The sequence below is a fragment of the Neltuma alba genome, unplaced genomic scaffold (genome assembly GCF_004799145.2).
Source record: "Neltuma alba isolate B1F8T4 unplaced genomic scaffold, ASM479914v2 tig00003333_pilon, whole genome shotgun sequence".
In the NCBI taxonomy this organism is placed as follows: Eukaryota; Viridiplantae; Streptophyta; class Magnoliopsida; order Fabales; family Fabaceae; genus Neltuma; species Neltuma alba.
In genome coordinates, this window is record NW_021633240.1 from 59,825 (window position 1) to 74,748 (window position 14,924).

A 14,924-nucleotide genomic window follows, 5' to 3' on the forward strand; every position below is an offset into this window, starting at 1 on the left:
TTAAATTATTTGAGTTTCTTCGTTGGCCGGTACGTAACCACCACCATTATTGCTTGATTCAATTTAATTGAAGCCAACTTTCAAAAGCTTTACTCCGTGATGGTCTCTATCATTGAAAGCTTTATAATAAAATACTCTAATTTTTGTTCCAAAAATAATTTAATCCATGGCATTAAACTTCCAGTCAAAGTTTGCACATATATTAATAAATTATTATTAAGACAAAGGACTTTTCTTCTATTGACAATTAGTTTCTTTTTCTCTTTTTTTGGAGAAATCAACACTACTTTTTTAAAATTCAATTCCCTTACCTATTCCATTCTATTTTGAGAAAATCATACAATAATACCACTTAAATTTTAAAATTTTAAATTAATTTTATTTTCTATACTTTAATAGCTATTAATTACACTTGATTAAAAAAATAATACTCTTTCAGTCCTTAATATAAGACCTATTTAACTAATTTGATTAGATTAAGAAAGTTAGGTAAGTTAGTTAATTATAAAAAATGTGACATGTTTTTCTTAAAACACCATAATCATATTTCTTAATAACCCTTTTTTCTCTTCTACTTGATTATGGTTGATGGAATATCTATAAAAATAATTTTAAAAAAAATTAATAAATATGAAAAATGTATCTTATATCTAAAACTAAAACTAATTTAATAATTGAATCATGTATTAAGAATAGAAGGAATAACACGTTTTTATAAAATGTTTTGATTTGAGATTTTAAAATTTAAATATTAGGTTTTCACAAACATCCTGTCATATCTGACACCACTACCAGTCCCTTTGGTGCCATGGCACTTGTCGGATCTTAAAATGCCGAGTCTCATTTTTTGAGGTTAAAAATCCTACTTGGCTCGATTCTCTAGCATCTTGGATGTCTCCTTCTCAAAGTGGCTCTGTGAGTTGATCCGACGGCTCAATCTGTCAGAAAATAGTGAGTGGGAGTTTTCATTTTTCAATTCTCTAGCATCTTGCCAACCGTTTTTTTTTTTTTTTTTCAATTTTTATTTAAATTTTAATTTAAAAAGAAATTGATCATTTTTACTCAAGTTAAGTGTAGCTTTGTATTTTGCTAGAAACTTTGATTTTAAGTTTGAATTTTCATTTTTTTATTGTTTTATAACTTTTATATTAAAAAATAACTATTAAAAAATATTATATTTTTTATTTTTAACTTTTGAGGTTAATTTAATTATATAAATGTATGAAAATATAAAAATAACTAGAATTTAGTCTATAAAAATTTATAATTTAATTTTAAAATTTAAAAATAAATATGCAAAAATATTTTTAAAAAATATGGTTTGATTTGTGTTGGCTGAATTGTAGCATGTCGGGAGGCCAATCTTTTCAGCCCGACGCATATAAGCTGTGAGCCTATAACTCATGAGCAGCTAGCCCGTAACTAGTGAGCCAGCTTGTATTGGGAGTTTTATCTCCTTCTATTGCGTTGGAATGTGCATGGCTACCTTGGAAGGGTGAGGGGGCTTCCTCCTCCTCCTCTTCTTTTATAGGTCATATTCATCATTTATTTTGGCCTTACATGATGGTTTTCAACAGTCCAGATGCAGTTACCATTGAAACTTTGAACCGTCAATACTTGACTTTTTTAACGGTTAAATAGGGGTCACAGTTTCAAAATGTTATTTGCGACTGACCCAAAAATTTAGGAAATTTTTTTTATGTTTTAGCTTAAATTTTTAATTCACTTCATATGCCACATAATTCTTATTAATTAATTTGACATGGTAATTTGTTAGTAAATATTAATAACAAAAGTAACAATTAATATGATTTTTAGTGTAAAAAAAACTAAAATTTTAAGGAGGTTACACACAAGTATACAGCCTATACTTTTACTTATATATGAGGACTTTGTATATTTTAACAACATTTTTATATTATATATAGATTGGGATGACATGTGGGGAATTTTTTATTTTTTCAAATATGAAGTGTTAGTTAAAGTTTCATTTATATGTTTCCTAAATAATTTTTCTCTAAAATAATTTTATAACCTAAAAATCACTCAATAATGAAGGGAGAATGATACTGAGACTTTTCAAGGGAATTAATTATAATTAAGGATATGAATTTGGAAACAACAGAATTTGAGTTAGAAGTAGCGGAATTTTAGTTGAAAATCTCAATAGTTCAGTTGGGAACTGCTCTTAATGGTAATTAATTTATAACTCTAAAAAAAGTAAGTAGTACACGAAAATGAAACCACATATCCATTGTATTAATCTTGATAAAAATGATAAAATATGCAAAATTTTATATTTCTATATATTTTTATATGTGATTATATTGACAATTTGAATAAAAAAATTAGGAAATTCAGCAGATTTTACGAGAAAATCAATGAATATAAATGATACTCTCTCTCTCTCCTTTGTTATAATAAAAAATTACCACTTCTACCTTGTCCCTATCCATAAAAAATTGCAAGATGTCTAAATTTTTTGTTGACTAGTTTTTTTTATCAAGTACTCATTTTAATACTTAATATATTTATTAACTCATTTCTGAAATCGTCATTTAATACTTAGTATACTTAATATATCTCTACACATCATATATTCTCTCTCTTTCATAATTCTCTTTTATTTAAATAATTTTCTTAAGAGTATTTTCTCTCTTGTGCTCTCTTTCTCTAATAAATAACAGTATTTTTTATTTTAAAAAACCTATAATTTTTGTGTATTTATTATCTTTGTCTAATTTTAACTAACCTTTTAATCTAGGTGATTTAATCAAATATGTTTTGTGAAAAAAAACGAAGGGAATATAAACATGTGTGTGTGTTGGTTAGTTTTACGTTTATCACATTGAGTGCGTAGGCCGAAAGTCCCCACCTAAATGTCTTTCTAAACAAGCGTACGTAAGCGTTGGGGTTTTCTACCGAAATCTTCCCAAACGTAGTTGTCTGCCACATCAAGGTGCAAAAGTTTCGTGGCAGCTTTTCAATGGCTTGGCAGGCCATATGAAAAAAATGTCACAAATCAGAGACTATAACGTTCTAAATGTTGAATTTAGTGCATTAATTATTTCAATTGCTTTCGTTTTCAAAGTCCTGATTCATTACGTCTCTAAAATTAAAATATTCAGAATAATTATGTGAATAATTAATTAAATCAAATCAATAGTACCTCAATAGTCCGCATTAGAGAAGGAAATTAAAGAAACATCTTAGGTTAACCTGCTTCGGCCAATCAGAATATTAATTTCGATATCACCTAAAAAAACAAGAATAATCATTTTGAAAAAAACTTGAAGTTGTTCTGAAAACTATACGTCATGTAACTCTAAGTAGCTTCATTTACTGCCACTATTTTCTCCTATAGTTTTTTTATTCTTTCTATTTTTCTCTCTATTCAAAATAGGATAATTGTGACGATCATTGTAATGATAATTCAAAAGACAAAGGTAATTTTTATATTTTAATCATATTTTCAAGCCTAACCATTAAGCTATAAAGTCTCTGAGCACGGCTCCCTTACCTGATTATCATCATCAGTTGAAAGTTTCTTCAAGTCACTTCATATGTTCTCCCTAATCTGCCAGTTAAGCCGCTTACTTCAAATCTCTCAATTTCACATTTTCCTTCACGTTTCTGTTTCTCAATTTCTTGTTTGACTTCATGGCCAAAAAAGATGTACTCCTCATAGTCTTAATATAAGACCTAATTATTGAGTTAATCTTGATCCTAAACGTAAGGCTTATTGCTCATATTTATTATTTTTTTCATAAATTGATAATCTTTTAACCATAATTAAGTAGGTGAGGGAATGAGAATATTAAAGACGATAATTATAGTATTTTAGGAAAAACATATCATATTTCTTATAATTAACTAACTTACCTAACTTCCTTAATCTAATCAAATTAGTTAAATAGATCTTAATATCCTTTGACTTTTCAAAATTAAACTAGCATGGTGACTTTCGTGAAATTTCATGTTACGGGCTTATTTAAACATGCGAATTTTATAAAGTTAAGTGACATTTGCTATTCACAGATGAAAGTAATAGCCCATTAATTACATTAGGAGTCCATTTATTTTATATTGTGAGAATTATTTTTAATTTTTTTGTTCTCACCAAGATCTGCTATCGAAAAAAGGGTGCATATTAGTTTTCTTGAAGTAAGTTTCATCTTTGTCTTTTAATTTCCTTTTTCAAGTTTGGTCAATATTTTTATTTTTAATATGCACTAAAAAAACTTCTTATTTAATTTTTGTTGCTAAAAAGGTAAAAACTGATTATTCCCATAATCAAAATAGATATCAATAGCATTGTTATGAATTAATCACACTAATACTTAAAATAATTTTCGAGGCTTGAAATAAATTATGATTACTGCCTTAAAACTATAAAAATTTAAAGATGCTAAATATGATAATCTTAATATAATTTATTCTTAAATAATTCAATAAACATTTAAAATCACATCCTTAAAAGAATACTTTTTGCTTATTATTTTAAGTGAAGTGGACAGGTTAGAAATCTAACATTGTTTATAAATATAGGAACAAATATTAAAAACAAATACTTAGTTCACCTTATAATTAAAATAACTTTATCCTCTTAAAATATATATTTACAACACAACAATAAAACTTAATTATTTCGAGCTTGTTAAAACAAACTTTTTTATTTTAAATGTTTTATCTTCAAAATAATAGAGCTTATTTATGTTAAGGCTACAAATTAGTTGATATGCTTTTAAGGAAGTGCTTATTTATTTTAAGCCTTAAAAATATTTTAATTATGATTATTTAATAATTAATGGCATTAGAGTATACATGTTATTTTTAAAAAAAAAATTGTTTAATGAAGTTAACAAAGCCTTGACCATCATGTCGAAGTTAAAAAGGGTAACACGAAATACAATAAATTTAAAAGATCGAGAATAAAAAAGTGCGTCACACAACACAGGTAGAGATAAAACTATACAAATATTAAAAAAAAATACTTCTACACAAGATTAGAAAAAAATTTTCTCATATATTTATTTTAAACTTCATAAATTACTTTTAAAAAGCTATTCCAAACTTCCCGTTGTCAAAATACGCCTCAACTTTCCCCTATAAATTCTGATTGCTGCGAGGTGACAATAACACAAAAATTATTATTCAACCATGGCTTTCGATTCTAAAGATCAGAATCGTCTAAACGAAGAAGAAGATTCCTACGGTCTTTCTGCCATGCTTCAGTGTTGTAGCCAGACCTACTGTGCAGTTCTTAAAGCGTCCATTGAGCTCAACTTGTTTGAGATCATAGCTAAGGAAGGAGGACGATATGTGTCAGCCTCTGAAGTAGCTTCAAAGCTTCCAAGTTCATCTCAGCACAAAGATTTAGCTTTCAGAATCGATCGTCTCTTGAGGCTTCTTGCAAGTCACTCTCTTCTGAACTGTTCGTTTCGTGAGAAGGAAGATGGAGGCACTGAGAGGCTCTATGCCATTTCTCCTGTGGGAAAGTACTTCGTCGGTGGGGACGATAATGGCGGGTTCTTGGCTCTCTTCTCATCATTCATATGTCATAGGGCCCTCCTGGATGCCTGGTAAAGTTATATATAATTTATATTTAATACACTCCTGCCTCTTAATGTATAACCTAATTAGGCGGTTTATCTTGGTTCTATATTTAAAACCTATTTCACATGTTATCAATTTTTTTCTTCAAATTAACTCTATTAATATTCCCCAAATAATAATCAAATAGAAGAAGAAATGAGGAATAAAGGAAAATGCTGAGGGTGTTTTGAAAAGAAAAACATATCATATTAATAATATTCCTAATCTACTCAAATTAGTTAATTAAGAACTGGAGGAGTATGATTTTGTGCAAAGTATGGGATTCATATATATTGTTATATAGACAAGACCAATAACAAGCCTTATTCCCACTCAGTGACCTGGGATAATCAATTATATTAATTGCATAATGTTATTGTGTGTTTTATCAATAACTAAATCTTTAAATATATTGTTAACTGAAATGTTCTGTTAAACAACTTTGTTAAGCATTTTCTTCCGTCTTCCTATCTCAATTTCATTTTCAAAAGACTTTGTTGTTACCTTCTTCATATGTGTGTCTTTACCATTTCAAATATTTTTTTTTTTATCATTTTCTCTTTAACAGATGACACGTCAATTACATTGTTTTTCATATATGTCCGTCATGAATATTGTGTTTTCTTATATGACAGTACGTTGATCTCAGTTTTCTCATATTTGCCACTCCAATTTTATACTATTATTGTTGTCACGTTAAAACTTAACATTCATTGCCATTTAACATTGTTCGTTTTATAGCAGTTTGATAAAACATATTGTCATATATATACACACACAATATTAATTGTTTCAATATGTGTTTAATGGATAGGATGAATTTTAAGGTTGCCATAATAGAAGAAGACAATGACTTATTCAAGAAAGTTCATGGAATGCCAATGTACCAATATGCAGAGATAGATCCAGCATGGAACAACATTTTCAACAAAGCAATGGCTAACCGCTGCAACGTAGAGATGAGAAGAATATTAGAAATATACAAAGGATTTGAAGGAACATCAACACTTGTTGACGTTGGAGGTGGCACTGGCCAAAACCTCAAAATGATTGTCTCCAAGTACCCTTCAATTAAGGGCATCAATTTTGATTTGCCCAATGTTGTTCAAAACGCACCACCTCATCCGGGTACACCAACTTCATTATCTCTAGTACTTTTGTGATGGTTTTAACGTGTCAAAATCTATTAACATTACCTATTTGTTATTTTGAAATATAACTGGATTTTTTAAAAACATTTTTCCCATATGCAGATAAATAATGAAAAAGCTTAATAGTGTCGTATACGAGAGTTTTTTGCATAATGAGTGTAAAAGTTTAGGAAAGTTTACAGTGAAGAGCTTTAGAAATTAGGGAGATCATCTATAAATGATATAAAATTAAAGGGGCTGTTGTATAATTTAGGTGATTATTTTTTTGTTTATCAGTTCAAATTATTAGAATTATGATTTGAGCTTCAAATTTTATGAAGGAATGGAGCATGTTGGAGGGGATATGTTTGAGAGTGTTCCGAAAGGTGATGTCATTATGTTGAAGGTTAGTGCGAAATTTTCTCATCTTAGTTTCAACTTCTTAATTATTATTCTTTCAGTCTTAAATATAAGAGTCTTATACACATTACAAAAAAAGTCTTATATTTAGAACCAGAGGAGTAATTTCGCGAATACTAAAGATGCATTCTTTATAATTTATAAAAATAATGAAAGGATATGTTATAATATTACGTACAATGTTGTGCATGCTCAGTTTCGTGGTTGAAAGCATATATATAACAAGAAGTATAAAACTTGAACAAGATAAAATTCAGCAGAATAGGTAGTACTAGTCCTATAAAGTCACCCAATGCCTCTTTTACATGTATACGTATGTTGGTTAGGTTAGGTTAGGTTAGGTGGTGAGATGTCAATAACAATTTTTCAAATCCATATCAACCCTTCAAGTGTGTGTGTGTGTGTCATGACTTCTTTAGACATGCATGTATTTTAAAATTATATGCACATAATATGGCACACACACACACACATTCATGTATAGTATGGATAATATCATTGGACACCTAGTTGATTGATTTGAAAAAATTAAAAAAGCTAAATAAATTATTTAATTATAACATGTGTTACATGATTTCTTTGAAATACTTAAGTGTATGATTAGATTATATATTAGTTTATGAGTCAAGCAAATTAGTTAGGAGAAACACAATAAATATAAATAATTTAAAGTAATTTATTCAATTAGTTTTCTTAATCTCTCCAAATCAGTCAAGTGGATGATATATTAAGGATAAGAGATAGTATATTATCTCATATCAATGAAAATAGTAACATATTAGTAAGATAGATTAATGTTTTTATGTTGTAGGCCGTATGCCACAATTGGTCAGATGAGAATAGCATAAAATTGTTGAGGAAGTGCCATGAAGCATTGAGAGATAAAGGGAAGGTGGTAGTGATTGAGTACATAATGCCTGAAGTAATTGACGCAACCGAAGAAGCCAAGTTCGTAGCAAGCTTGGACAACATCATGTTCCTTCATGATGGAAGAGAAAGAACTGAGAAGGAATTTCAATATCTTTGCAAATGTTCTGGCTTTTCTGCTTTCAAACTCGCTCTCGCTTCTCGTGCTTTCTCCGCTTTAGGAGTTATGGAATTCTACAAGTAATGAAGATTGGTCTTATACATATACATATGAAGAAGAAAATGAGAGAAAATCACTTTGAGATCGCAAGCAAATAATGTAATCACCAAATAAGTGAGGAGTATGAACTTGTTTATATTTCCTGCATTGAAATTTACTATTGCATATGTTACTTATTTGTTGTTATGAAATATTTTAATGATTACAATTCATCTTTGGGGCCCCATACTGATTCTCCCAAAGAATAAAGTATTTTATCTTGGATTTTTTAAATAAATTTAAATGTTCGTTATTAAGAACTCCTGGGGGGGGGGATTATTGAACTCAAAGATGATGGGAATTATGCCATCTCATTCTAATCAACTAAGATAATAAATTTCTTAGGCAATTTGTCAATGCCTTCTTTCAAAATCATGCCTTTTTATATTTGTGAATCTCAATGGTAGAATATATGGTAATGTTGGAATAAAATGATATTTCGTTTTTTCAATAATTTTCAGCTAAAACAAAACCTTTTTTTTTTTAACTGAAACACTAAAAGGAGGACTTGAACCTCTCTGACCTTATAGTTAAGAGCCACACTCTAACCAACTGAGCTATTCCAGCACACATTCTAGTGTGTGCTATTTCTGATAATTACACATGTTAAATGATTTCTATCAAAATAGTAGCTCTTATATATATGATTAATACCGATATTTTAAAAAAATAACACTTATTTATTACATGTAATTAATTTAACTAATTTTTTAATATCTAAAAATTAGTTATCTAGCTCTTGTATTAAAGTTTGGGATAATATGCATTTGGATAATAATTTAAAGCCCAAAAACCCAATTTTGCAAATCTATTCATTACAAACCTTGTTAAAACTGAGTTCTAGTTTTCTGGCGCCATTTTCTGCAAAGTATCTAAACATGTACAAAGTCGCACAACATTAGCAAAAGTCAAGGGATGAAAAAGAAACAAACGAGGAAATTTACCACATGACCTAGTTTTCCTGGCTGTCAAATTCTATAAAGAGATTGATTATATGTTTGGAAGTGTTCGGAAAGGTATGACATATTACTATCCCTATGTTTAGTAGGAGGAAAATAGAAGGAAGAAAGAAGAGAGAGAAAATTTTAATGAACTTAATTTAAAAATTAAAAAAAATGGAGTTTTAAAATTTTAATAAAAAAAGATGTAAGATAAAAGAGGAATTAAATTAATAATTAAAAAATTTTAATCCCATTTTTTTAAATTTTTTTTAAATCTAGCTTATTAAAATTTTTACTCCCCTTCTCTCAACTCTATTTCCCTCTTAGCAAAAGGATACTTAAAGGTTAACATGAGCCTTTAATTTGTTGTCTCATTAAATAATTAGTTAGTTACAACTTCAAATCAGACATGCACCATGATTTGGGTGGGTGTGTGTATTTATCTAATTAAGTTAGGTTTAGGTGCAACTAATATATATCAATCTTCACTTACCACACTTTGTAGGCTACATGTCACAATTGGTCTAACGAAAATAGCATTAAAGTATTGGGCAAATGCCAGAAAAAAGGAAGTGATATTGGTGATATATAAGATTTACAAATTACAAGATCTTATATTAAAGACTGGAAATAGTAGTCAACTTAATATGATATTTCTTTTATTATTATAAAACACTTCCAACCATCTTATTATAAGTCATTAAATTTGTTTGAAAATACAAAAAATTCAAATTTACTCATATTCAAAATTATTACATAAAATTTGAGTATAGGAAACATTAAAAAAATTTAATTAATATTTTGTCTAGGGACTTCTAGGAAAGGCCACTCAATGATATGTTTTAGCTGTTAGTGAATGCAAGTACAAAAAATATGGATTTGGTGTGAAATGTCTATCGTCTAAATATATTTAACTTCAGTTTAGAGTTAACATTTTTAATTTATGATTTTTAAATAAAAATCATTTATGACTAAATCATAAGTAGAAGAAGATTTTTATTTTAATTAAGATTTTCACCTATTAATTAAGATATTAAACTATTAAAAATATAAATATTATATTATATTAAATTTGGGCCATCCAATTTCAATTTGGACGGAAAAAGACTAAATCCAAAACAAATATATATAGCCATGCTAATTACTAATTCAGTTTGTGTGCTTTATTATATGTGTTTGACAGCTCTAACCACAAAATTAAAAGAAGCAAGAAGAGTGAGAGAAAACTGAGACAAAACTCATTTTACATGCTTATATTGTACATCATAAAAATATTTTTGAAAAGCTAATGCCTAATCCAAACATCCTCAAAAAAGTTTTATCTTGAATTACATGAAAGTACCTCTAAAAAATTGAAACAAACACCCATTTTGTTGGATTCCGATGACGTTTTCAGAGATTGTAGAGCTTGTTTAGAAGAGTGATTGAAGTTTTTAAAAGTAGTATTTCAATCATAATTTATTAATATGAGATAAGTATATGAAAAAGTTTGCAGATGATGAAATCGAATGTACGGGAAAATATAATGAGAGAGAATATGGCAAATGATAGAAAATGACAAATCAAGGGCAATATTAGAAAAATGTATTAAATTCTAAGACAAATTTGAATTGAAGATTATAAAATGAATCACAACTCTCTTCAAATTTGAAGCTTATGAATAGAACGGAAGAGAATAAAAACTAAAAGAATATATGAAAGGAAAATTAAATTCACAATTCATTCAAATTGGAATCACTTAAATAAGTACTTATAAATATGTTTGATATACGCTAAGGCAAAATTCCTCTCATATATTTACCTCATATTCTATAAATTAAAGTAACTTATAAATCATTCCAACACAGTGAAGATTTTAGTGCTCATCACAATGATAATTGATGAGTATTCACTATGGTAAAAGGAAAATCACTACAATATAAGTAGTCCAAACATAATTTCAGTAATCTAGCTAGTTTTAAAAATGTAACTGATCATTTTTAAATAAAAATCATTTTTGATAGAAGGATTATTAAAATAGAAAAATAGTTACGTCAAGTTTCTTATATTCATCAAATAAATTCTTCAACTACACATAATCACGTGTCTTATTTTTTATGTGAATATATAATTAAATTCTATTAAATGCTAATATTTAGAATAGAGGACACATGGCCATATGTGATGACCATTAAAATATTATTTTTATTTTAAATTCTGCCTCTATTAAATTAAAATATTATACAATTAAAATATAAATATAAAACTATATTAAATTTAGACAATTTAGGGGGCATTTGGATTCATACAAAAGTGCTTTCAAAAGCACTTTTCTACAATTGAAACAAATTTCTCCACATATTTACTTTGTATATGGTAAAATTACTTCTAAAATTATGGTTTGGTTTCCATCCAAATATCCCCTTAATTTTGATTTGGACGTTTAAGATTTATTTGATGGGAAAAACTGGATCCAAAACAAATACACTCACACTGATTACACATCATAAAATGTAGCATCCGTATATTTATTTTAACAAAAATTTTAGGTATGAATTCAGGCTCAATCCCAACCAAAATAAAGTTCTTGAACTCTCCTCCCACATGATATTATATTGGGAAGGGCTATAGCATCCGTGTTTAACAAGGGGTTAAATGGCATTTTTGCCCAAGTTTTTCGCAAAAGAGCTATGGGAATACTAAATTTTTTTCTTTTTGGAGCAATGTCATGCGGGAAGTAGTTAAGTAGTAAAATTGTAGCAATGTCACCCAAATTTAACAACCCTAACCGTCAAATGTTAGTTTGACCCACTTTTGCTAAGCCAGTTCTGCCATGCAGGATAGTATGACACATATTATTCCAGATACTTTGCCACATCATCATCATCTTTCTTGAAACACACCGCCAACATGATCATTATCCTCGTCAGACTTAGTAATTCCCTATATCCAGTCTATGAACTTCTTTAAAGGTGTGCTCAGACAACCAAGAGTTTGTTAATGAAGCATAATACCCAGATCAAAACTCTAGTCCATCAAGTTCTAAGCATTCTTCCCTCCTCGTTCTGAATCTCTGAATTATGTTGTTGTAAAAGAAACAAAAATCGTTTATCTGAAAAAAAGATGATAGTTCAAGTTGTTTTTCACCTGAAGCATCTAAATGTGGTAATAAACTTATTCAACAGAAAGATAAATGGATCAGGTAGAGCAGAACAGGGAAAAATAAGAGAATGCTGTTAAAACTATTAAATAGTTGGCTATGGAAAATGACACATGTTAAATTCATAATCATCTCCAAGGTCGGTGATTCTGGGTTTCTTTTTCTTTTTTGGGTTTGGTAAAGGTGGTGATGATGATTTTGATCTGCTTCATCCCTTGAAATCAACACAATCCTTTCAATTACTAAGAAAAAATACCCAAAAGTGGCAAGCACTAGACCCAGATCAACAATGAACCATCAGTATCGGAGCAAGTTCCCTTTCCATTGAGACTGAATCACCAAGGTCAGACCCAATCATAGCGAGCGATAAACCCAGAGCCACGCAAATCTACCATCGTTTCTAAGGTCATCTCCATAATACCCAAGATCTGGTCTTCAACTTTGACACAGGACCAATGAGGATGTCGAAGAGCATAGTCCTAAGAGCTCAATCGGAGCGGGACTGATGCGGCGCATAGAGGACATCAAAATTCTTTGCCACGGAATCTAAATCCCTCTTGATTTCCTAACTCTCCCCCCTTCTTTGATTTTGTCGTCTTCTACTTCTCTCTGTGATTCTATCTTCGTTAAACCCCAGGTGACCGGAGTTGATGGTGCGAGTGAGGCAGAGGCAGTTTCCGATAATGCAGACGGAGGAGCTAAGGCAGACAGGATGACACTGTACATCTTGAGACAGTTGAAGGGTTTTTTCAGATGATGAGGTAGCAATGAGATGGTTTATTAAATGTCACATCACCTGCTAATGTGGCATTTTAGAGTCGAACTTCCTCAGTTAACGGTTAACATTAGGATTCCGTCTAAATAGGTTGACATTGTTACAATTTTATCACTTGCTTGATGATATTGCTCCAAAAAAAACTTCTAAATACTATAGTTTTTTTTTTTGTGAAAACTTTGCAGACAAAAATGACTTTTAACGCTTTAACAAGTGATGATGCCGGCTCAATTCATGGTCATTAACCTAGGCAGTTCAATTTGATATTATTTTATTTTAGATTTTTTAATAACATTTTGTTTTAACATATGCAATATAAAATATAAGAAAATCATTTAACTATCCTATCACTTTATAAAAAATTAATTTTTTTCAAAAAAAAAATTGTCAATTAATTAAACGACTTATTAAATCTTATCTCAACAATAAAGCACGGATCTGAATAATGAACATCCAAAAACCAAACTCCGTCTCGTGGGTTTTTTCAATGTATAAAAGTGTTTTTTTAAAAATATTTTTGAGGCAAATCTAAACGCTCACATATGGGGTGTTTTAACTATTACACTTCATCTTGCGGTTCCCTTTATTATGGGGTATTTGGATATTCTTTAAAGTACTTTTTATAAATTATGACAAATTATTTTACATATTTATTCTGTAGGCTGTAAAATCACTTTTAAAATCATGATTTGGTTTTTATTTAAATATTCTTTATATATAAAATACAAAAAAATAATTTCACTATCATGTCACTCTTTAAAGGCCAATATAATGACACTCAATGAATCAGCCTTGCTCAAATGGCCCTCTTAATGAGGAGTTTGGGACATCAAATCCTCGTGTGACTTAAGAGAAGTGTGTGTGTTGTGTTTGGGTGTGTCAGCCAGTAGGTGAGTATTCCTTTAGGATAGGTGAGTAAAAAAAGAAAAAAGGGGGGGGGGGGGGGGAGTGGGGATCTAAGTTGCCCCTTAATTTTGAGTTCTTTCTCAAACATTTTTTTGAGGTTTTTTTATTACTCTTCCGTTTTTAATATAAGACCTATTGAATTAATTTGATTATATTAAGAAAGTTAGATATAAGTTAGTTAATTATAAAAAATATGATATATTTTTTTTAAATACCATAATCATCTTTCTTAATATCTTTCCTTCCTCTTCTACTTGATTATGGCAGAGGAGTATCCATATAGTAATATAGGAAGAATTAATAAATATAAGAAATAGATATTTTTTAAAACTAAAATCACTCAACAATTAGATTTATATAAAAAGCGTTAGATTTTATACAAAATGAGTAGTATTTTGTTAGATTCGGGGGCAAAACATTGGTACAAAATTAAATTTTAACTCTCAATAATTTAAACCCGTGGACCCGCATACCCGCCTCCTTCACACCCAAGAAGGAAATCATCTCCACTTCCCCTCACTTCTTTATTCTCATCTCACCATTACATAAAACAACGAAAAAGTGGAGTGGAGGCGTGGGGTGGGTAGGTAAGCCAAGAGGGAGAAAAATTTCGCTAACTTTCAAAGTCACTGGTTGACTGGCTGTTAAAAATTTCGCTAAATTTCAATGTCATCATTTGCTGAAAGAAGCAAGAAGAGGGAGAGAGAGGCCAGGCAATCAGCAATGGCTTCCAAAGAGAAAGAAGATGATGAGATCCCAAAAGAAGAGCTCGACGACGACGTAGATTCGTCTGTGCTTTCAGCGTTTCTTCTTCGCAGTGGGCAGATCTTCTCTGCAGCTCTCAACGCCGCCATTGAACTCAACCTGTTCGACATCATTGCTGAGGAAGGAG

General features: G+C 29.6%; 1 protein-coding gene across 1 annotated transcript; it reads left to right on the forward strand.

The window, feature by feature from the left end:
* The first annotated feature begins 5,160 nt into the window (after positions 1–5,160).
* On the forward strand, positions 5,161–8,464 carry LOC114741249 (isoliquiritigenin 2'-O-methyltransferase-like). Its single transcript, XM_028929501.1, has 4 exons — positions 5,161–5,582; positions 6,410–6,723; positions 7,067–7,131; positions 7,957–8,464. Exons 1-4 carry the CDS (start codon positions 5,161–5,163, stop codon positions 8,254–8,256), a joined length of 1,101 nt encoding a protein of 366 aa, XP_028785334.1. The 3' UTR covers positions 8,257–8,464.
* The last annotated feature ends 6,460 nt before the right edge of the window (positions 8,465–14,924 follow it).

What these genes read in the sequence shown, in the direction of transcription:
- LOC114741249 (XM_028929501.1), top strand. Translation starts at nt 5,161, where the DNA reads ATGGCTTTCGATTCTAAAGATCAGAATCGTCTAAACGAAGAAGAAGAT. An exon ending in AGGGCCCTCCTGGATGCCTG is followed by an intron (nt 5,583 to 6,409) that starts GTAAAGTTATAT and finishes TTTAATGGATAG; the next exon opens with GATGAATTTTAAGGTTGCCA. An exon ending in AAACGCACCACCTCATCCGG is followed by an intron (nt 6,724 to 7,066) that starts GTACACCAACTT and finishes AATTTTATGAAG; the next exon opens with GAATGGAGCATGTTGGAGGG.